This window comes from Centrocercus urophasianus, unplaced genomic scaffold, assembly GCF_019232065.1.
Source record: "Centrocercus urophasianus isolate 14NV4802_14NV808 unplaced genomic scaffold, USGS_Curo_1.0 seq_40, whole genome shotgun sequence".
NCBI lineage: Eukaryota > Metazoa > Chordata > Aves > Galliformes > Phasianidae > Centrocercus > Centrocercus urophasianus.
This window is the reverse complement of record NW_024884978.1, coordinates 1,594,793-1,619,010: the sequence shown is the minus strand read 5'-3', so window position 1 is coordinate 1,619,010 and position 24,218 is coordinate 1,594,793. Positions and strand designations below refer to the sequence as shown.

Here is a 24,218-nt window from a genome sequence, read left to right as displayed (position 1 = left end):
ACCTTCTTGCTAATGGCTTTCTCCCTGCAGAACTTTGAGGTGAAAGCTGATGACCTGGAGCCCATCTCTGAGCTGGGACGAGGTGCATACGGGGTGGTGGAGAAGATGCGGCACATGCCTAGCGGGCAGATCATGGCAGTGAAGGTAGAGTGAGCCTCCATGCTTTCTGTGTGTGTTGTATGGATGCCTGGACCAATTCTTTCCAATTGGAATCTTCTTTCTTCTCAGGGGCAAGGAGTGCCGATTCATACATTCAGTAGATTCGGGCCCCATTTAACAAAAAATTGGGTGTGCTGAAGAAGAATGATACATAATGTAGCTCAAGCATCATGGTTCATCTGGGTAGCAACAAGTCTGTCTTTGCTAGGATTCTAGAAGCAATTTGCCATCATTTCTTTAAAGTATGCATGTATTTTTCTAACAAACCTCAATTCAGACCTCTGCACAGTACTTACAAAGAAGACTGTACTGTAAATTCAGTTGCATAAGATCATTTTCTTCAGCTGGTACTGTTTCAGTTTCTTTGGAATGGGGAATTTTTGTTGGCTTTTTTTTTTTTCTCCACGTTTTGTCTGCTGCAGTGGGGTCTTGGTTCATGACAGGTTTGTTGATGCTATTATGAAAAGTTTTCATAACAGCAGCTTTGACTCATAAGCCTGCAGCTGAAGGAAATAGTCATGGGAAAATTTGTACCTTGGGAAAGGCCAATTTTTACAGGACTGAGTTTTAGCTCAAATTTCCTTTCAGAATAAGAAAAAAGGCGAAAAAAAGATGCAGAACTGGAAGCTATGAGCAAACTGAAAGGAAATTCTTAGCTCCTCTGTTGCGACTAAACCTTGCTCTTGATGCTGGGATGTGTCTTAGGGCCTCCATGCTCTGCATTTTCTTTTCTTGTTCACCATACTGCAAAAGATCTCTTTGAGAATGATGGAAGAAGATATGGCAGGGACATTCAGGCTATTGCATCTGCAGAACTAAATAGAATCATAGAATCTTAGAATTACAGAGTCATTAAGGTAGGAAAAGACAACTCAGATCATGTAGTTCAACCGTCAACCCATAACAACTATGCCCACTAAGCCATGTTTAATTCCATCATTATTGATCTTGAGTGGCTTTAACGAAGAAGCCTAAATGCATGTGTGATGTGTGTTGAGCCCATTCGTAGTGTTTCCCTACTGAGGGGCTGCAGGTGTTCCACACAGATGACATCTCTTCCCTGGATGACTGGGAAGTGCCCACATGCCAAACCATGAGGAGCACATGGCCTTGGGCTCTGGGAATGATGCCATCTTACCCCAAAGTCCAGTGATGGAATAGATGTGCACTACAGCTCCAAAAGTCACAGCTTTCCACCAGCCTGGAATTTTATTTCCTCCTCCCTTCTCTTCTCTTAAGTCACAGCTGTTGTAGAGTCTTTTGGTTGTTGTAAAAATGGGTGACTTTTGTAGGGAAGAGCAAAACCACCTGCATTTTGAACTGAGGTGAGGAGAACTCTTCATCCACCTTCTGTGGCGTTTGGGTGGCTGTGCTTGGGATGTGCCAATGACAGAGGTGTGACAAAGGGTAAAGGCGTGATGTCAAGACATGGTGGTCAGCCTGGGCACCACAAGCTACAGCAGCATGGTGCAGAGATGCTGCCAGCCAATGCTGAAATGCTTTGTGTTCCAGCGCATCCGAGCCACGGTGAACAGCCAAGAGCAGAAGAGGTTATTGATGGATCTGGATATCTCCATGAGGACAGTAGATTGCCCCTTCACCGTCACTTTCTATGGAGCACTTTTCCGAGAGGTATGGCACCCTGCAAACTGAACATGCTGGATCCCCTTCCAGGCTCTGAATTGCCTGGGCTTGCTCCACATGCAAGGGTTTAAACTAGATATGAGGTATGGTAGGATTGGAATTTGCTCAGCCTTGAGCTGAAGGTCTTTCATTTACACTTATTTGGTGAGCAGAGAGGGGCTTGGTGCTGGATGTGTGTGGTGGGGATGCCCAGGTACCAATGATGCTGATCTACAGCTTGATCTCTTAGTGTTAATATTGTCCTGAATTGTCCTTGATTTCCTCCACATGGAGTTAAAATATAGAAAGCAAGAAGTGCAAGATTTATTGAAGAGGTTTAAGTGTAGCTCTGCAGAGCTGAATGTTTCCCGACTGGGCATTTGCAGAGTGACCTGAGCATGTAAGGAACCTCAATCCTGATAACTTTCAGGACTCCTAAATTACAGAGACTCTGCTTTGGGAAGAGACAGCAGAAAATGAACTTTAAATGGTAGGGAAGGTGGATGGCACTTAATTCCAGCTGGGGAGACGAGAAGGGGAATGCCCAGTTCAGTTTTGCTGAATGACTTTTAGATGACAGAGAAAGAGGCAAACAGAACAGCAAAGGAGGACAGCGCTGAAGATGATGATTGCACGTGAAAGGAAAGGGTGATCCATTCCATAGGCAGATATCTGCTTTTTTTATCCTCCAGGGAGACGTGTGGATTTGCATGGAGCTGATGGATACCTCACTGGACAAATTTTACAAGCATGTCATTGACAAAGGCCTGACGATCCCTGAGGACATCTTAGGGAAAATAGCCGTCTCTGTGAGTATGAGCAGGGCGAGGAGGGAAGGAAAAGGATGTTTCTTTTCTGAGCCAAGTCCTGCATCACCAGCCTCCCAGCAGTGTTTGCACTGGGCAAGGTCCACAGGCCAGCCCATATGGACGTTTCTAGGTGGCTTCCAGTATTTGGTCTTGGGTGATGTCATTTATGAGCCATAAATACCCCCCAAATGTGCCTGTGCACACTGCCTCTAAGAGGCGGCACAGTATTGGGTGTGGGGATGACCCCACAGCTCCTCTACCTTCCCATTAGGATTCTGACACTCTGGGAGATCGCTGGGTGCCTGCTGTCACCTCAGGGTGCAGGACACAGGAGAGATGTAGCTCCTTCCCTCCAGGCAGGTCCAGTGAGGATGGGGGGAAGGCAGTCAGCATTGCCTCCCCACCGCAGTGCTACCAGCTGTGATTCACTCTAGATTTGTTCTTTCAGATTGTAAAAGCACTAGAACATCTACACAGTAAGCTCTCCGTGATCCACAGAGGTAAGAGCCAGGCTGTGCTGCTGTTTGTCTGTCCCGTCAGCCTCCTGAGGGCTGGCCTCGCAGCCGGGCGCAGGGCTCCCAAAGTACCCCAGATGCTCTCTTTTATGACTAGCAAAAGCCACGTCAGAAGAAATGTCTGCTGATTTGCTCTTTAAAAACTCCAAGCTGGAGCTGGAGCTGGAGCGGAGAAGTGGGCTCCAGCCTGATTGTGTTGGCAGAGAAAGAGCTGTTTGCTCTGGATTACGTTTCCCTAATCCGTGGTCTGAATCCACGGTGTGCTTCACTACCTCTGCAAAATTAAAGCAGACTTTTCCTTCTGACTTTGCTGTGCTCTGGATCAGGCTTTGTGCAGGCCTCTCCATTCTGGCAGTGACTTAACCATCCCCATCCCCTTCTGTGGGCTTCCCCAAACACTAGCTGGGCAGTGTGTTCCCTACTTAACATAGAATCATAGAACATAGCTTCATGTGAACTCTTGAATATTCTCTTTAAGCATTTCTCTTTTTGCATCTCATGGATGCCATGAAAGAAAGAAATTTGCAGCATTGCTGCTTGATCCCTTTCTTTCTAAAGAATCATCTTCAATTTATCATAAGGAGGAAAAAGCCCTCTCTGGAGTGTGACTGCTGGGCCAAGGGGTGTCCAAAGGGAACAGTTCAGCTCCAACAAGTGGTTGTGTTCTGTAGATACTGCATGTGGCTGGAGGTTGAGCTCTGCCTTCTGTGTCGTTTGCAGTGGGTGGAAAAATGCTGCTCAGCTTCTGGATTTCTGTTTGCTTGTTTGATTTCCACTGAAAACCATCTTATTTTGAGATAATAACAGATGGGTGAGAATCTCAGCTACCTGAGGCTTTTGATGGCAAAACGCTGATGAGAGAGTGGTTGTTAATAATCTGTAATCCACTCAATTCTGAAGAGCAGGACACAAAGCAGCTTCTGGTCTCCTTTTCAGCTCTTCTTTTTCATAGTTTATCACGTGTAGGTAGATGACCTTGTTGCAGAAGTGACCTCTTCTTTCTGGGTGTCAAGATTGTTCGGGGTGAGAGAAGATAGAAGGGCTGTGTTGGGCTTATAAATCAGATCAGCAAAAGGACTTTGTGCTGAAATTCCATCTGGGAGTAGCCCAGGCAGGGAGGATTCCCCACTGTGCAGGAAAGCCCCTGTACTCCAAGCTGGATATCACTTTTGGGTTCTTTCTGTGCCTTAATTTCCCTTGCTGATGGTGATTGTAACCACCTTCATGAGAATTATGCAAACACGAAGGCACCAAGGATTACAGGGCCATGATGGGAAGTAGATAAATCTGGCAGTAATAAATAGCTGAGACGCTTGTCTGATTTCCATAAGGTGTGGAGCACCCACACGCCTGCTGCTGTTAACACTGCCTTCAAGCTTGGGATCTTTAAATTTAGAGGCCACTTCTGAAATCTTGATCCTCATCTCAGTTTATTGCTTCCTTCTTCCACTACAACCCTCACTGCTCTTCACCCTCTCCTGTCTGCCTGTCATCCCTGCTCTGTGGGTTTTCCTTGTCCTGACACAAGAGCAGCCTCACTTGGAGGCTCAGCAGTGCTCCAGCCTTGCACAGACATTCCCTAGAGATGTCTTCAGCTCTGCAGAGCTGTTCCCTGTGAGTGCTCTGATGTCCGTGGCCATCCCTGGCTTGCTGGAATGGCTGTGTACAGGGTTTCTTCTCACCTCCCCAAACCAGTGAGAGGAGTATGCAAGTGAAAGGACACACGCAGGGCATACAATAGGCCCATGAGTCAGTCACCTGGATGTGCAGTCCCTTCAGCCAGCTGGGCTTCTGCTGTGTGTGCAATGCTGGGGTTTGCGTGGGCACCTTTGGTGCCCTCTGCTGATAGGAAGCTCTTTGGCTTTTTTGGCTTGGCTCAGCCACCCATGCGTGACAGTGACTGTGGTATGTGTTCCTTCTTGCAGATGTAAAGCCCTCTAACGTGTTGATCAATACGCAGGGGCAGGTGAAAATGTGCGATTTTGGGATTAGCGGTTACCTCGTTGACTCTGTTGCTAAAACCATGGATGCAGGATGCAAACCCTACATGGCTGTAAGTTGAGATGCTGAAAAGCTGCATGTGCAAGCTGCTGTGGGACAGCCAGAGGAACATGAGCCTGGGTGTCAGGTCGTCCTAAAGGGAGAAGGATCAGCCACCAGCCTGTCCTGGGGCCTCGTTTTGGAAGACATATCCCTGAAACTGCTTGTGAAGGAGCAGAGATAGAGGTCAATCTCACAGGTCAAATCAGGTCTCCTGGGCACAGCTTTCTGCTGCCTTACTGCCTCCCCATGACCTTGGGAAGGCTCTGTAATTACTCCCTGTTGCACTTTTACCGTTTGCCCTTTTGGGGATAACAGTACTCTCCTGGGAGGAAAACACTCCTTTGGACTTGCTTTCTATGGAGTGGATGCACAGAGTGAGCTCAGTCCTGAGGAACTGAGGCTCATCACTCCTTTTTGTGCCAGATATGCCGCATCACTTGCATCACCCCATTCCCTGGTGCAGGTACCAAGTGTTTCTGGTGACCCATTTCACTGCTGCCCCTACTGACAAAGATGTAGGGCTGCATCTGGTGCCACAGTGGCCAAGGGAGCAAGCTGCAGCATAGGCTATGTGGCACTGGCCTGACATCTCTGAAAGACCTCTCTGAGGTCAGAGAGCCCTGGGTGCAGGCACTGCACTGGGTCCATCCCTCTTTCTTAACTGCTTTACATCTCTTTGCAGCCTGAAAGAATTAACCCGGAGTTGAACCAGAAGGGGTACAGCGTCAAATCTGATATCTGGAGCCTGGGGATCACGATGGTAGGGGGATCACAATGGTAGGGAAATCTGGGGCTTGCAGCAGTGCTGGAGGCTTGGCTGTGCTTTGTGTATTTATTTTCCTCCCCATATCTCCCTGACACTGATGGCAGTGGTTCCCTGGGAATGTGATAGGGTGGGAAGGGGTACACAGCTCCACAAGATACCACTAAGTACGTGGTAGGGTCAAGGGTAAGGGGGATGGAGCTGCTTTGCAAAATCCTTGCTACTTTGGATGCACTGGCATGGCAGGACTGGCCCCCAGGGATGTCCAGCCGTTGGCCAACCACTGAGTGTCCAACCTGTGGCTGTCCTTGCAGCATGCCACCCTGATGGGGACAGCTGTGCTGTGGTGGCTGCAGGCAGCCGGGAGATGGCAGCATGGGCTAAGGCAACAGTGTCCATCAGTGCAGCAGGTTGGATTCCAATCTGAAACAGCACTCCCAGCACTGAGTGCTTAGTAAAGTCTTCTTGGAGGAGGAGGCATTGGGTGTTGATGATACGTTTTGCACACCAGGAGAAGCAGTGTTTAGGGGGAGGCCATCAGTTGCCTTTTTATAGCACAGGTACCTTTTGCAATATGGCTTTGTTGTTTGTTTTTGTTTTTAACTTGAAACCTGTCCCCAGTGACATGCAACAGGGTGGCAGTGGGGAGGACTGAATTTGGAGGCTTCTGGGTCTCCTCAGGACTTCCTTATATACTGGGGGATGTAAAATGTAAGATGTGATGCCTTGTAGCCTGGTGGGGTGATGAGATGCCACGAGTTTATGCGGAGCCAAGCCATGGGTGGTGTGGGTGCATGGGTGGGAGCACAGGCTGTTCAAATCCTATGGGGTGGCTGTGGGGTGTCCTGCAGGGCTGAGGTTGGGTGCTGTCTCCCCAGATCGAGCTGGCCATCCTGCGCTTTCCCTATGACTCCTGGGGGACGCCCTTCCAGCAGCTCAAGCAGGTGGTGGAGGAGCCGTCGCCGCAGCTCCCAGCAGACAAGTTCTCAGCAGAATTCGTCGATTTTACCTCGCAATGGTAAACAAACCACCCTTCACCCTCTCCCCTGGCCCTGCAGGTCCCAGCCAGCTGAGGCTGAGGAGGGCAGGTGCTGTCTCCATCCCCGCATCAGGGGGACAACCTGATGGTTGTGGACCATAACCTCTCAGGGTAAGGGCTGTGCCTTCACACCTGCAGGACCGGGGCTGAGCTGCGCTGAGCCTTGGCACTGTGCTGGGACTGCGCGTCCTTGGTGTGATGGTAGTGGCTGCGATGGCCTTGCCAGCTTAAGGACCGGGCTCAGCCTTTTAGAGGACACGGGAGGAAGGGATTAAGGAGGATTTCTCAGCTGGTTGTCTCTGTATGAGCAGCACAGGGTTAGCAATGGAGAACAGGAAAGGTGAGCAGAGCCCAGAAATGGCCGTGTCCTCCTGCCACCCTGCTCCAGAGGGAAGCAGCACCGAGGGCAGGCACAGCACAGAGCTTGCCCCGCAATGGCCCCATCCACGGCCATCCCGCTACCGGGGCCCTCCGGCTGCTGCTCTGTTTTCCCCAGGATTCAGAGCTGGAAGCAGCAGGAGAATTTGGCTGCGTTGTAGGAAAAGGGCTGGAGCAGATGAGCGCTGTCTGGAGGCCGGCAGCGCTGCGTGAAAGCTCAGGCTCTCCCAGCACCCGAGGAGACTCACAGCTGCCCTCGTCGTATGGTTCACAGAGAGCTGGCAGCGGCCCCACGGCTCCTGACTGCTTCTCCCTCCAGCTTCCCTGGAAACCGCCTGGGAGGCATTTGTATTTTCCAGGCGCTGCAGTGCCATCCGCTGCTTGCCAAGTTGGCAGGTGGATGGTGGTTTGCGGGGCAGCCAAGAAAGGACGGCAGATCGACAAATACAGAAATGTGAGCCTGTTCCTGAGCTGCCAGTGTCAGGGCCTGGAGCCCAGCAGGCTCTGCTGTGACCCAGGAAGGGGATTATCAGCCACTCCTGCCTGGGAACTTTAAGTACCGACACTCGGATTCTTTGGAGTCTTGTCCAAACATGTTTTCGAGGTCCCTGTATTGGTCTGCACCAACCCACACTGGGGAATACCTGCACACACCCACGCTGCTCTGTGTCTCTGGGAGGTGGGAGCTGGCTTGGAAAAACCCCTCTTGCAGAATGCCCACCATTTTTGCAAGACCCACGCTGGGATTTTGGACCAGCTGCCTTTCTCCCGTGCTGCTGGCTCACTGCTTGTTATTGCTAAGTTGCCTGTTTGTGCCAGGCAGGCTTTTCTTCCCCACTGAATGGAGGCATATTTTGCATTTGCAAGCATGGTTTCTTGCAGATATTGCCTTGGGCTGATTTAGGAACAAGAAATCCTCTGCTGTTTATGGTGGTTGCAGTGAGAAGAATAACCCTGCTGAGCAGCACTTATATCTTGAAAGCTCGTGCTTTGTGGGGCATATGGCTTTTCCTCTCTCTGCAAATCCTACCATCTAGGATCACTGAAGGCCCCTCAGCTCAGTAGAGTTGCATGGAATCAGGAGAGCACTTTGGTTGTGGACTGTAGTGGTTTTGTGCTGTCTGACAGCAGACCATGTCATATCAAGTCAGTGTATGAGGACTGGTTTAAGGCTATCTGCAGTTCAACAGGTGGCAGAGTGAACTGCACCATATGCTGTGTGGGGTGGTGCAGCTCTCATGACCTGTAGCTAATGCAGGGAAGTTCCTGGGACGTCTGAGCTAGCATCAGATCCAAATACGCTCTTTGTTCCCAAAGATTTACACGGGTATCAGTAAAGTGTCAACAAATTTCCTGGTATTAGTAACCTGGGAATAAGGGTTTTGTTTGTAGAGGGTCTAAATTAAGAGGACTATACCCAAATCCTGCTTCTGAACACACCCAACCTTGAAATGCACCTTAGCATCTCAGCTTGGGTTGCTTTTCAGCCCAGAGGATGTGACACATCCCGTACCTCCAGTTCGTCGATATTGGCACGTATCGTTACTAGGTTCCTCTGTTCATTCACAACATGACACTGAACACGAGCCCACTACACACAGCAAGCAGGAAATATCTATTCAGTGTGTGTACTCTGCTTCCTCTGGGCTCCGTCAAATCCCAGCAGAGGAGCAACTTATCATCACCGAGGTTCTCACTTTTGTTTTGCTCAGTGTGACACCTTTTCCCCGCCACCGACGTGTACGTGTGTGAAGATCTTTTCAAGTTGCTCCAAGTGTCTTTCCCCTAAATACACTGTCAGGAAGTGAGCAGCGATTACGTCCTGTCTTTTAAAAACTATTTTCTGCAGGAGGGAAACCAAAATAACTTCCAGCTACAACTCTCCAGAGCCATCTGTTGTAGGAGAGGAGAAAAAAGGATGTCCCATGTAACCGTCCCCATTGATAACAGCGGGCTGATAAACAAATAGTTGTACATGTGCTTTGGAGCCACTCGGTCGCCACTCCCAATCAAAGGTTGCAGCCATACCTGTAGCAGCTGACCTACTGGATGGTACCCAAAAAACCAATTGTATCTGTCCCCAGCAATTGGCAGAGCATTAACCGTTGTGAAGTGCCTGCGGACCCAGGGCCTAGAGCACTGGTGTGTGTTTGTTGCAGGTGTCCTCAATGGCTAAGCTGCTTGCTTAGTGTATGGATAAGTGGCTGAACTTACTCTACAGGGACTTGAAGCCTTGCTTTTGTCACAGTGTGATTTTATGGGCTTGCTTAACTGTCATGCAGAGTGTAACGTTGAGCAATTTTCTTTTTTTTCTTTTCATTAAAGCTTGAAGAAGAATTCCAAAGAGCGGCCAACATATCCAGAGCTTATGGTGAGTATGCCTGGATTAAACAGTGTATTGGTTCAGAGCTGAGGTGGGTTGTAATGAAATGCTGAACTCAGGGTTTCCAAAAGTGGCTTGTGATTTGGGATGCTCAGCATCTCAATTTTTATAACAGAAATGAAGATGCTGGCACTTCAGTGTCTTGGGAAGGTGCTGCAAGACAGAGATGCTCTTGGAGGTGTCAATCAAGTGCTATTCCAGTCAGATCAGTGGAGAAAAAGTGTAAAACAGTGATTTGCTAAGGGATAAGAACGAGGCTGCAGAGAATCACTTAGCAAGGGTAAAGTCCTCCTCTTGGGTTTGTGTGATGGCTTCAAACACTGAAGCCAAGTGCTTACAACGTGAGGGCTGCAGGAATGGGGCGGTCTCTTGAGCTCTCCTGTTATGGTGTGTTGGGAGAGGAAACTTTGGACAGAGTGATTTCTGAATGTTAGGGACAGACACAAGTCTGTGACTAATAATTCCGGTTATTGAGTTTTGTCTGCTGCTTAGAGACTGTGAGCATGTCTAGGGAGGAGGAATAACTGAGGAAGAAGATGCTGATAAAGGCTCACAACGAAGGAAATGTAGAGCAGTGCGGGGCTTCGAAGTCAGATGCACTTAACTGCAGAGGAACTTCCAGCAGTGCAGACGTTGACGTAACTCAGTCAGCTCTGGGCTGGAGCTGGCATAGGATGGTCTGTGCTGAGGTTTTTCTGCCAGGGCTCCACAGCTTCATGGCCTGTCTCTCTCCTGATGTTGTGGTATTGATCCTGGTGCTGCTAAAAGCTGACCAAAAGCAGGGGAGCTTGGGAAGCCAGTGTTTCACTCAGGCATCTCGTCTCTTTTTCACTGTCATCTGATTGACAGCTAAAGGCTGGAAAGTGCCTAACTTTGTGCCCTGGGTATTGGTGTCTCCTGCCCTTAGGATGTGCATTGTGTCACCCAGGGGTTGACATCCCCAGCCTCACTGCTGCTCTGCTTCAAGTTGTTGGGACCCCCATGGTGCAAAGGTGCCAGGGTTGAAAGTGTTCTCTGGCTGCAAGACATGCCAGAAATCAATGCACCTTTCAAAAGTGAATTGGAAGCAATAAATAATTCCAGTGGCATTTTTTGCTGGGCCCTGTAATGCAGTTTTTCTTTATATATATCTGTTTACACACAGTTTGCCCAAATACTGGTTTCAGACAAAAGGAGGCTTGAGTTTTATGTTGTTTTTTTTTTTTCTGTTTGTTTTTGTTTTTTTAATTACTACTGAATAAACACATACATATTTTAAGTGTACTTCTGAACTTTGCCAAATGGCCTTTTATCAAAAGGTTCACCAGCTCAGCTCTGTCTGTTGCAGCATTAATACCCATTGGCAAGCGAGTGCATTTCTATTGAATTAGGTTCTTGGATCACCTCTCCAGAGTATCTCAATGCTGTGGTATTTTATGGCTGACATGAATGTTGTGAGGTCCTGTGGTTGAGGGTTGCTGTTCTGTTGTGTTTTTTTTTTTAATCCCTCCTCTCTCTGTTATGGCATTAAGTTGTGGTACTGGATTGGACTTGCCATTTAGACCAAGACTGCTCCCTTGCTTTCCTGTGGAATTGAGGTTTCTCATGGAAAATATGACTCTGTGCTATCTTGAGCATCAGGAAAACTGATACGGATGCTTAATCTCATTTAAAAAACCACTTCCCCAGGTGAAGTGGAGCATGAAACTACTGCAGGACTCCTCCCCGGTGGTCTGCACGTTGCAGGCAGCACTTCCCACCACCACGGGGGGGGTTTGTGCTGTAACTAGACTCAGACATTGCAGAGGGGTTGGGTTCACAGACAGACAGGGCTGGAGGGCACTGCTGCCACTCATGTCTTGGGTGTGGGTGCATCTGGGCTGTGGTGGCACTGCTTTGGGTGTGAGTTAGCTGGGGTGTGAAAGCAGTGGTATCTCGATAGGATAATCATACAGCAGGCCATTTGGGTCATTTCTATTATTTCTATTATAACATTGAGAGTTATTCAGGACATTTAATTTCCGTGACTGTCTGACCCAGAGAGACCTTAAATTATGTCTGAATACTTACCACAACCCCTTTCAGTTCTATTTCCCACGTAACTGCGCTTCCTCTTCCTTGCCGCTGTGCCTTTGGCTTGTTTTCTGGCTGCTCAGAGCTGCCTCTTTGGTTGCTGGATAACTTTGCTCTCAAGCCCACCTTGGAAAGTCTCCTTTCTCTGCCCCTCTTCTCCCTCCACTTGTCCGCTGCCATAGATGTTTGACATAGCCAGCTCTCAGGGACTGGGGTCATGGCAGCTTTAGAAAACCCTACAAACCCCAAAATATCTTTAAAAATCCATCTTGAGTGGAGAGAGTTGGGAATCAGACCAAGCTCCCCCAGGCTGTGTATGGGAAGCACAGCTATGTTTTACACAGAGCCGGGGTTGCCTGCAAGCCCTGCAGGGCCCCAGCTGCCATTTGGTTCTCTTTAACACTCTCAATACAAATAAATACAATTAACTGCCAAGACAGTGGGTGTCAAAGAGTGTTTTGGTGATTTCAGGTGGAAGCTGGCTTTGACTGATGCATTGCAGGCCCTGGTACAAAGTGAGTTGCTGGTGCTAGCAGAAAGGAGCTTCTGGGGGTATTCAGTTGTGTACTTTAATCCTTCCACATATTTTTCCATTTGCGCCGAAATGCAGGCAGGATTTTCTGGCAGGATGTCTTCCCATGTTGGTTACGATTAAGTAGTTAAACATACAGCTGGGGATGGCTTTCCAGCCAGGATGGCTTTCCTCTCTGCGGCATTTAGGGGTAAGGTAGCCATCTCCTGCTGTGAGAATGAGCAATTGCAGGGAAGAAATGAGACTCAAAAGTCACCAGAGGGTAAATACACAGATAAAGCAGGAAGCTGAGGGAAAACCCACTGCAGTCAGCCTTCCTGCGAGGTTTTCCCTTGCTCCCAGGCTGCTGGGCACGACGTGCTAGAGATGTTGTTCAGTACTCTCTGTTGCTTCAAGAGCAGCCCAGGGCAGCCCTCCTGGGCAGGGCAAGGTGGAGAGAGAGAATGCCAGAGCGTGGCACAAATCCACAGCCTTTGTGAAGCCTCCTAGAAGTGTCTCAGCTGCAAAACGTGGAAAGCCCAATATTATTGTAGAGTCATAGAAGCATTAAGGTTGGAAAAGACCTCTAAGATCAAGTGCAACCTCAGCCCACCCGCACTGTGTCTACTGAGCACATCCCTCAGTGCCACATCCAGGTTCTGCAACACCTGTAGGGGCAGTGACCCCAGCACTCCCTGGGCAGCTGTTGCCAGTGCATCGCCACTGTTTTGGAGAAAAGTTTCCTAATATCCAGCCTGAAAATGATGATTGCAACAGACTGTTTGCCACCAACTAGAAGACTGTCTGAAAAGACATTAGATTCAGTCCTCAGCATTGTGAATAATAAACTTTTCTGTTTTTTTTTTTCTTTTTTTTTCCACTCCTCTTCCCAGCAACATCCTTTCTTCACCCTGCACGAATCCAAAGAGACAGACGTCGCCTCTTTTGTCAAACTCATCCTGGGAGACTGAGAACTGGACTTTGTATGAATTGCCCTTCTGTGGACTGGTGGGTGCAGGGGAGGGGCGCGTGGCAGGACTTGTCATGGAAGCACCAACAGAAAGTCGCCGTGTTTTGTTTTGTTTTGTTTTTATTCTGAGAAACCCCCCACCTCGCCGAAGTTTTTAAAAGGGTTCTTTGGTATCCATAGTGACATAGAACGAGCTGGTTAGTGAAATGAATTTTAATAAGGTTGGTAACCTTGAAACAAAAGCAAAACAACGACAACAACAAAAAATTAAGAGTGATTTACATATTTAATGACAGTCAAAACCCCTCTTCCTAACGTTTTCCTACTTCCCTTTCCCTTCCTCCCAAACCGGAATTTGCTTTGTCATGGTAATAGGTGCTATGGTAGTCATGAAGTTGTATGTAGATTTATATTTTGTCCCTTCCATTATTTTAATATTTATGTTAAGTGCTTGATGGAATAGATTTCTGTTTTATATGAGGATGAATGTGTGGTGATGATGATGATGCTAAATGAGGCCACAGCAAGCAATAGTCCTAGGGCTTTGCTGGGGAAAAAGGTGCCAGAGGAAAAGAGGAAGAAGAGAAGTGTCTGTGTTGTGGATAATATTTAATGTGCATCCTATAAAGAATTTATAGACAAGGATCTCAGTTCAGCTCTTCGAGCTGCCTTCATAGGGTGCGAAGCAGCACTGCTGTGCTGGAGGGAACCCCGGCATTCCGTGAGGTCACCTCACCTCCAGAGACCATGCTCTGAGCCCAGGCAGCCCAATGCCCACGGTGCTCTGCCAGCCTCTGCACAGGGAAAGCCCATGCCCTATGTCCTGCCCTTACCCTGCAGGACTGGGCAGGTGATGAGGTCCAGGGTGGGAAGATACTGTTGGGTGAGTTTCTGGGATAGAAGTCCCAGAGGGAAACGACTTGTCCAGAACGTTGCACAAAAACCAGGAGGAGCCTGGTCCCCACCTGCCCTCAAGCCCAGCAGCGTTGCAGTGTCTGGGGCTCACCTGGGCTGGGGATGTGCTGCTTTGGGCACAAAAGGGCACTCCTCTCACCTCCTCCAGGTAAGAAAGGCAAACAATCACAGCGGGAGGTCTGAAAAAGTAGGGATAGCTCAGCACAGGTTTCCAGGGTTTTCAGCACTGCCTGAGTAGCAATCTCCCTGTGTTTGCGTGCAGACTTCAGGAGTGCTGCCCTGGAGCCTTTGCTGGCACGTGATTTGGGCCATGTCCACCTCTGGTTGTGATACTGGAGGCAGCCGGGAGTGCCGGGCTCCAACATGGGCTGCAGGTGTCCCCCCCATCAGGTCAGCAGCTGGGAAAACCGTGCAGGGAAACCACAGCCCACCTGTCCCAGGAGCTTGTTGCTGTTGGCCCGAGTCTGCAGAGAAAAGCTGCTAGCCAAGGACTGGAGTGTGAAGGCTGTCTGGGTGGGAGGGGGAATACGGTGACCCACTCTGCTTTTAGGTAACATGGTTTCTTTCCAGAGAAGGGGGGCCGAGCAGTGCGAGGCATTACTGTGTCTGGAGCAAGGCCACTGGCAGGCACCAGCATGGTGCTGGTTTGACTGAGCCAGACCTGCACAGCTACATTACCAGGCTATGAATCCTTTGCCTTTGCCCGTGGCTCCTTCCCCCAGCCCTGCAGGGTGCATGAGTGTATGGCTGCACTGCAGCCTGTGCGTGTGCCTCATGCCCCTCTGCATGCTTCCCTTCCCCACCCATCACTTCTTCACAAGTTCTCAGAGCCAAATCCCAACTGGAAGCGCGCCATGCCCTGCAAGATGGTTGTGCAGGATGTTATATACAGCCCTTTCTCTCCTAGTTTAGTGGCATCAGTCTCCATTGGTGTAGGTTGGACTTCAGGATTATCCTGAGCACCCATCTGGGAAGTGATTTCTTGAGAAGGGCAGTATTTAGAGCAGGGACTCCTGAGTGGCAGGGCAGTACCACTGGTGCTGGGGGCATGCAACTGCTTTGGAGAGGTGCACATAGACACCAGTGCCTGGGCTGCTGCTGCCAGCATCATAACTGTGGCTGGCAGTGCCTGCTGAGGTGGTTGCAAACCCTACAACAGTGCTGCTCTGCCTTGGGACCTTATCATAGAATATCCTGATTTGGAAGAGACCCATAAGGGTCGTCAAGTCCAGCTCCGTATTGAAGGAGATTCATCGATCCTTGTGCTCCTCCACTGCAGGCAGGGTGCAGGTGACTCCTTACTGCAAAGGGCTCATGGGTCATGCAGGCTTTGGGGAGGAGGTTCCTCTTCCTCAGGCCCTGCTTCACGAGCCTGCTGGCCCCCAGTAACAATAAGCTCCATATTTCACTTTGCGTCGAGGAGAACCTTTCAGGTCACACTGTGTTGTGGGTGAAACACAAGGATGTTTTACTTCACTCTGTAATTTTAAAAGGCCTCGCATGGCTCATAATCTGCCCTCTCATATTCCGTGGTGTGTGTGTGTGTTTTCTCTCTCTCACTTTCTCAGAGTCACAGAGCTGTTTTGATTGATTGTCCTCAGCTGCAGCTGAAAGTCCGGCCAGCCAGTTTATGGAGTTGGTTCCAGCATCAATTCTCGCTTTGAAAAACATGACATTTAAAACCACCCTTTGGTTTTCCTACATATGGATCTGATGCTTTTGTTAAAGATTGTTTTTGCTACTTTTCTCCTGGAATATAAGTCTCATTTGGACACCGCATCCTCTTGACCTCACAGCACCTTTATTTCAGTGCCATTGTAATTGACAGGTTGAATTTATGAGATACTGTCAAAGTTCAGTATTAATAGCAGATATTAATGTCACCAGCGTTTTCCAATAGAAAATTAATGTCAGTGTTGTCTGCAGCTAGTAACCCTCTAAAATGATTCCTGCATGCCTCAACACTACATGCTGAGTACTTTCTTTTATGCCTTTTGCTCTTGCAGTGCTTGGGCTGTCTGATTCCTTTGTTTTAATGACATTACAATAGAGCATGCAACAAATCACTTCACTTCCTCCTGATTCTCCATGACTTTGTTCCTTTAAAAGTCATTTACGTCAGCCCAGAGTAAGTGTGAATCTGTATGGCCAGTGTGAGTAAAACCAGTGATCTGCATTGGTTGTCACTGAAAAGGTACTTGAAGGAGGAGAGGAATGCAGAAGCTGTCTCTGCATCCCTCTTTCTGGACACCAGGCTTGGCCTGATCAAGGGTATTCTTAGAGAGAAGCCTGGGCTGGTGGCCTCAGAGCAAGGAGGAGAGCTAGAGTCTCCACTGCAAGGTTGCAAAACAAAAATCAGACTCTTTTCCATTTGATTGTAAACTCAGTAAAGATGAAAGGGTTTTGTTCAGTACCCAGAATCTTTTTTGGATGTAACCTGAGTGCAGGTTTGGCTGGGAGAGGCACGATTTGTGGGATATTTAGCCTTTCCCAGCAACCATGCCCCATGCCCTGGTGTTGAGGCTCGAAGCTGTTCTTCTAAAGGCTCCTTTGTCTTCAGACAGTGCAGAACTGTGGGCAGCACACAGGGTGTTAGATTGTCTCGAGTCAGGATATTTAAATTGCAGAAGCAGCAGGTCTCATTCCACAAACCTGAAACAAACCAAAACACCCCAGGGAGTAAAGAGGAGTGAAAAGCTGCCCAGAGCTGAGCACTGAGCCATGGCTTGGACCAGCAGTGTGAATTAATTCCAGCACAGTGAGACATTTGCAAGGCAGGGCCTCTCTGCTGCTCTCTTCTCAGCCACAGCAGTGGTGATCTGGCTGTGTGAGACATGCATAGCCCATCCTCATGGCAGGAAGAGGGAGACCACAGGGGCATGATGTTCATCATCTATTTTCTCCAACGTGCCAAATTCCTTACAACTCCTGACGTTCTTGCGACCTCCTCCATGCTTGAGGCTTTGCCATTTCTAGGGGTCTTGAACTGTGGCTTGCAGAAAGGCTTCTTTCTGGGTCCCCAAAAGCCCACTGTCCCTTAAACTTGATGGGGAACTTGGAGAGCATTTGCTGGTTACCGTTTTTAAGGGCCACCCTGCTGTGGTGGGTGGAACGTCCATCTTCTCTGGGGGTTTTCCAGAAGTTCACACAGATAGCTTTATATTGTATGCCTGCATTTTTCCCTGACTTCTGTCGATTTTAGTGGCAAGGAAGGAGGTTAAAGAGGCAGGACTGCCATTTCTGGAGGCTCTAGGTGGGTAACTACTTAGAAATAGCACTTAAAATAACTGAGTGCAGTTAAGCTCGCTGTTCTTTGACTGGGGAAGGAGGTGGTTGTGTGCTGTTGGGGCAGTGTTGGGTGCATTTTGACTTGGTGGGAAGGAACTCTGGGGCCCTCACCCATGCGACGTTGCAGTGCCTAGTTCCAAGGACAGAGATACCCACACACACAGCATTAGCCAGGATTTCTCCATGTTTGCAGAAGCAGAGTATGTACCTGAACATTTCCCTTCTTTCCTAGACGTTTTGGAAGAGGAAATCCCACTCGGCTAATGCAGCATTGCTTTAGTGGCTGGTCTGGTGTAGTTCAGACAAGGTTCCCACCAGCTCCCTTGTTTAATAGGCCTCTTCTTTATTAAAAACAAAACCCAAACTCCTCTCTCAGAAAAGCCAGCCAAGATGCTCTTTTTTTTTTTCCCCTCTCTTCCATCTTGTTCCTCTTAGAGGAACTCTGGGAGCCAGTCTTGGTGCTTTCACTCTTTCACATGCCAAAGATTGCTACATCCCTCTTAGTTATGCTCCTGCCAAACCAGATCTTATAGTCTTGCCTCAAGAATCATCCACTTCCCTGCTCCTTGGGGTTCCTTTTGTTGCTGTTGCTTTTTCATTGAATTTCCTCATGTTTATTGACATGTCTATTGTTGAGCTTCCTGGACACATGCAGCTCTCTTTTTCAGATACAGAGAAAGACAAATAGTTGCCTTCGCTGGTCAGCCCCTGCTGTTGGGGAAATACTGCTGGTGATACGATTCTTGCAGGTGGGGATGGCTCTCATTTAAAGCTAGGGTCACGGAGGGTGTAAACTGGCATTGCTCCATTGGCTTTGCTGGAATAAGGCCAGTTTTGTCCAGCTGAGAATCTGTCCTTAATGTCTAAACAGTTATTACATACTAATAAAGATTAATGATTGTAAATCCCCATGGATTATACATAAAATGGCAAGTTTCACTCATTAATCTTTATTGCCATATTATAGCTGTTTATGTTAGAGGAGTTATCTCTCTCTGTTCTGAGCATGCACTTAGGAGAAAGGGGCTGAGTGTGGGGGAGATGGTGGGTGGACATAACAGACCAGATGTCCATGTGTTTTATAGTCTGTGTCCTCTCCCCCAAGTTACTTATTTCCTTGAAAGCCTTTAACCAGCAGCAAAGGATGTATCACAGAGCTTTGTCTGCTTCTCTGGCCTCTGGCTGAGCTATAAAATCCAGATTGTTTCTGGTGAGAAGGGATCAGATCTCCTAATTAATATTTCAGCTCAGCCTTTACTGGAGCAGATGGATAATATGAAATTTGACGAGTGCTCTGGCAGGCCTGAGCTCTGCAGTGCACTGAGATTCACTCTCCTGGACTGTGGCTGGAAGAGATACTTTCTGCGCAGTATGAAGCAGTGTTTCAGGCTGAAAGGATGCAGCTCCTTCACGGAACCCTGCGCTATAAAAGCAGTTGATTTTGTTATTAAGAAGGGCCAGAAAAAGCTTACTTGAATCTCATCTTTTGTGTTTGGAGACGAGCATAGATTCAGCTTGTTGGTGATGCCAGTGGTCCGCACTGTATAAATTGAAGGGACTGCAAAAAACTGCAAGGGTGGTTTTATGGCATAGGGACAAACTAAGTGCTTTGTTGAGCAGCTGTTGTTTGTCTTCTCTGCCAAGGAAGAGCTGAAGTTGATCGAGCAGAGCTCAGCAGACAGAGAGCAATGGATTTAGGTGATGCATTTTGTCTCGTATCCTTGATGCCACTGTGTCCCCACTGCCTGCAAAAGAAACAAAATTTAAAACCCTAAAGAAAACCAGGGAAGAACTGCAAGTGAGCTGGTAGTGGTGCCTGTATGGCCTTGTGCATTGCTGCTTCCCCTGTTGAGCTTGTCAATGAGTTTCATTGGGCATGAATGATGGGAAAGGCTTGGGAACTGCCTCGGTAGCTGAGAAAGAAGAGGGTAAATATTTTAAGGAGTAAATTCCCATCTTTTAGTTAGTTACGTTTATAACTGCCACAGGAAGAAAGGAATCCTGCAGGACCTGTGCTGCAGGCAGTGTTGTTCCGCTAGGAATGATTGTGGCTGTGACATGTGTTGCATGGCCTGCTTTAGTGCACTGCTGGATGGCTGGCCAGCTCGTAGCCTCCATTGACCTCTTCCCTACAGTCACAGTTACATTTTGCATTTTACTGTCTGGGATTTTACTAGCAGCTTTTTTCCTAGGTGGTCAGGCAGAGAGAAGGCAAAAGAAAGGGACCTTTGGGAGAAGAAGGCAGTGCCTATATGCTATCCACCGCCCGCCCACAGGTATCCAGCCAAGGTGAGAGCTTCCCCGAGCCGTTGGAATACTCCCTGACATCTGTTCTTACTTCTTCTCCATCTCAGGAAAAATCCCTGCTGGAAGCAGAGCAGCCCCATGGCTCGCCCTTGCCGGCAGCCAGCCTGCGGGCCGGGCTGCGTTTCCTTCCTCGAAAGGCTCTTGGGTTTCTCTAAACGATGGGGCACCACTCCAGCGGCTGCGAGGTACCGCGGGGATAAGCTGGGAAATGCTTGGAAGTGTCTTAAAACGTGCTGGAAATAGAGATGGAAATCTCGAAAGATCAGACGGCTTTCGGCAATTTCCAAAGCTGTGTGGTTTTAGCCAGACCTGAAAACCCTTCCTAGAAGTTTATTTCGGGGTATTTTGGTATGTTACTTTCACTTTTGGGCCCAGCTAAATCCAGGAAGCTCAGAATAGTGTAATTTTAAAATAGAGAATAAACACACCCACCCCGAGTATTGCTGAACAGATCAGGAAAATTCGTGTTTGGTTTCTCACAAAGGAAGAATTCGGGCCAGCTCAGGGTTTATCCTAATTCAGTCTGGTTTTGCCCGAAATTATTACTCTTTTTGAGAAAATAAGAGATCCATTCTGCGGTCTTTCCGTAATGCCATGACCAGCATGCAAGTGTCCGAATCAGAAGATGCCAGCAGGAGGCTAGAGACAAGTGCAATGGGGAGAGGCAGCCAGCACTGAGCAGGAGGGAGCAGGTTGGCCTCAAGTACATGCCTGGCCTCTAAAAACACAGCTACAAGCAGATCCTCTATGGTTATGTGTGGTGGAGGCATTGGGGTCTGCCATGTTGCCATTTTTTTTCTTGTCTGTTCCTTCTTAGAAAGACCTTACGGCCATCTCAGAGTGTCCAGAAACAATATCTGAGTCTGTGGTATCTCTCAGCTCAACTGTGTGCTTCTCTTCAGGAAGGGTACTGGGAAGAGTGGGAAGGGACATTGTGTCTTCCAGTTAGACAGCCAGAGTGAAGAGGTGTATATCAAGTGCCTTGCAAGAGCCAAAAAGGTTTGTTTAAAGAAGAATTACAGCCTGTGGTGTAGGCTGTCAGGATTGAATTTATCGTATACAGGTGCAGCTGCAGAATTCTCCATCCACATTTTGCCCGCATTTAGTCGTGAGCCTTCCATAAATACAGGATGAATCATAGAATGGCTTAGGTTGGAAAGGGCCTTAAAGATCACCTAGTTCCGACCCCTGCTGTGGACAGGTTTGTCACCCAGCACATCAGGCTGCCCAGGATCTCATACAATGGCCTTAGGCAGCTCCCAGGAAAATATCTAATAATAATAGCCCATGCTTGGTGGGCTTAAGTCAAGGTGGGGCTCTACAGACAGAAAAAAAAGCCATAGCATCACCAGACCCAGAGTCTTGGCTCCAAACGTTTCCATATAATGGGTGTGCTGTGAATTTCCAAAGTCTACCACCATTTTGCTTCCTCTGCAGCCATGAGTTGAGCAGCTTGTGTTTGGTGTTGGCTGTCACTGTGCCACTGGGGCTGCTGGAAATGATCACCACATCCACAACTGTTGGAATTTGGCATTTATTTGTTAATAGCAATACACGGGGGGGAAGCTGTTAAATGTAGTGTCTCGCAAACTGAGGATATGTTGGAGTAAAACTTGTCATTTCTCTGTCTAAAAGTGTCCAAAGTCTTCAATTTATGGAACGATGGTTTTAATGGCAAGGATCCATGTTTGGCATCAAAATTTATGAAATTTGTAGAGTTTCTGTCTCAACTTGTGAAATCTACTGTCTTGAGATGGTGGGGAATTTGTAATGAAGATATTTCTATGTTTCTATGTTGTTTTAAGCTAAAAAGTTTAAGGAGAACTGAGCTGAATGGAAAAGTAACCACTTCCCAGTGGTGTGCTGGTGTTGAAGAGGACACAGGCAAAGTGGCAAGTTGGAAGCCTTCTCTTTTTTAATGTGTTCAATGTTTGTATCAGTTCAGATTTTCTTTCAGTGACTTGGTTTGCTCTGGAATTAGAGATGAAGTAATTTTGTTTTTAAAAAAAAAACATTTTTTTCACCTCTTTAAGCATCTTGGAGTCTTCTGAATAAATCTGCTCATCGTTGTTTGGTTTTAATAGGAGAAGCACCAGTTGCGTTGTAATGGTTCCTTCCAGAGGGGATTGAGTAGCACCAGAGATCGTCTTAGCTGCTAAAATGCTTGATGCTCCAAGCCTGAGTGCATTGGATTTCTGAGAAAATTCGCCACCTGAAAAATACAATCTGGTTTGAGATGAGCTGGGTTAGTCCAGGCCTTCCTGTCAGGTTCTTCTGATCAGGAGCCTGGAGTTCCCCATCAGCCCTCAGGTCAGGGATGCTCGGGGCTGTCAGGAATGAACTAGAAGTGCTGAGGTGTGGAGCACTGATAAGCAGCATAGGGGTGCAATCCCAAACATGAGACCTGTGGGAGACAGGCAGGGGTCTCCCAGACATGCTCTTCTTGTTCTTTTCATTCCCTTCCTTCTCTTTGCAAATGTATCTTGCTGCTCTGCTGCTTCCAGAGCCGCCCAGGCTGTGCTGATAAAGAACTCTGTGATGCATCTGTTTTCCAACAGCTTGCGTTGGTTTTCTGGTTTGTTTTTTCTTCCCCCTATGCATAAGAAGTGTTGGGTAGCAGAATGTGGATTTCATTAGAAGTTCATAAAGCAGGGACCTCAGAAGGATGTGGGTATAAATGCTTTTCAGGCATCTGAGGTGAACTTTAAATGGAGCTTTGGCCCTCATTTGCTTTCTGCTTTTCAAATACCATTTATGAGAAAGCGGAGCTGTCAAAGCCATGCATGAACTTTGCCTTCTTGTGAATAACTTGTCTCCAATTGTCAGAATGCAAAAGAAACTTGTCTTAAAGTAAATTCGGTAGCTCCACAAAGCTATGAGTGTGTATGCATTTATGTGCAGCTTGGTGGGTGCAGGGAGCCACTCTGCTATTTCAGAGATTTAAAAAACACAATGCAAGTGTTTTCAAAAAGAGCAATTAAAACATTTTATTTGTTGGCAAAAGTACATCAAACCGCATCTCCCATCGTTCTTTTAATTGCTTCGTGCTTGTTTGTGTTGCCTTCATCTTTGCTTGCCTTTTTCCTCTGCAGCACAGCCCAGAGCCTCACACAGCCCCTCTGGCAGTAAAGGAGTGGGGAGGAATGGGAAATGGGGTGTTAGGGGAAGGGCAGCACGGCACAGTGGGAGCCATTGTCACTTTTTAGCTTGTTGAGGTAGCTCTGTCCTCATCAGAATCAAAACTTCCCATATCCTAACTTAAGACCCCAAATCTTTGTGCAAGGAAATGGAGGTTGGAAGCCCTGCCCTTCTCACCCTGGCTTGGGCAGTCCTGTGAACACTGCTGGTGGTTTATTAACAGCAGCATCACTGCTGGGGTCAGGCAAACACTGCAGTGTTTCGGTGGTCACCCACTGCCAACCCCTGAGACCTCGTGTCAGCACAGTCTGAAACACTTCTCTTAACCTGTGATGTCTTCATTCATCTCAAAGCCGCTCCTCGTCCTATGGAGGTGATAAATAGTAGGAAACTGACAGTAGGACCATGTGCGTAATGCTAGATAGGCTTTTATTTAATGTTGTTTTAACGAGATGCTTTTAGGACCTGTGCTGTATTGGATTAAGGATATTGGTGGAACAGCTGAACTGGTATTCCTTAACCTTTCCCTCTGCCCTCTTCATTCGAAAGACAAAATAGATTGGGAGAATGTATTTATCTTGAAAAAGAACCCACGACCCTGTTAGTAAAATACATTGATCTTTACTACGCTTCAGTTTTATTTCTCAGGATATCCAAAGGTTTATCACTGCTGCTGAGAGAAGGGGACAGTACACCTTTTTGAAACTTCAACCACTGTAACCCATTTTCCAGATGTGTGTGTGCGTGTGTGTGTGTGTTCAACTCAGCACTGCGTGTGCGTGTGTTCTGCTGATTATTGTGTGCATCTATGAAATGCTTCAAACAACTGCCTGGAAGTCAAAACCAACCACCTCTTTCCAGTCATGTTTGCCGTGACTTTTCATAACCACACTTGAACTAGTGGTCTTGGATTAAATATTCAAAGAGCAGGGCATCTTTATAGCAATGGTATGTCAGTCAAATTAAGAAAAATGTACACAAAAATAAATAAATTAAATTTAAAAATGACGCGTTGTCAGCCTACCTGTATTTACCTGCTGGAAGTGCTACAGTAGACTGCGGAATGGTTGCTGGGAGCACATTTTGTACTGCTTTTGCTATTCATATGGAAGGTTTTTAAGGATCAACTTACTTGTAACAGCTTATCATTGGGAATGCTCAAGCTGCTCTACAGAAATAATCGCATTTCGGCAGACGTATCCACATCCCGTCCAGCCCACATCAAAGCATGAGCCACGGCCCTGCTGTGGCTCTGGCAGACGCTGGGGGACCAGAGGAGCCGGCTTCCTGCCCCCCAGAGCAGCTTTGCAGCCCGGATGGGGTGC

General features: G+C 47.8%; 1 protein-coding gene across 2 annotated transcripts in view; it reads left to right on the top strand.

The window, feature by feature from the left end:
- The window catches only part of MAP2K6 (mitogen-activated protein kinase kinase 6), a 45,742-nt gene extending 21,841 nt beyond the window's left edge, over positions 1-23,901 (top strand). For both annotated transcript variants that reach the window (XM_042832969.1, XM_042832968.1), the window contains exons 4-12: positions 31-144; positions 1,672-1,791; positions 2,475-2,591; positions 3,040-3,091; positions 5,032-5,159; positions 5,832-5,909; positions 6,791-6,930; positions 9,655-9,700; positions 13,169-23,901. In XM_042832969.1, coding sequence (XP_042688903.1) covers positions 31-144; positions 1,672-1,791; positions 2,475-2,591; positions 3,040-3,091; positions 5,032-5,159; positions 5,832-5,909; positions 6,791-6,930; positions 9,655-9,700; positions 13,169-13,246 — 873 coding nt within the window. In that variant the 3' untranslated portion in view covers positions 13,247-23,901. The remainder of the gene's footprint in view (positions 1-30; positions 145-1,671; positions 1,792-2,474; positions 2,592-3,039; positions 3,092-5,031; positions 5,160-5,831; positions 5,910-6,790; positions 6,931-9,654; positions 9,701-13,168) is intronic.
- The last annotated feature ends 317 nt before the right edge of the window (positions 23,902-24,218 follow it).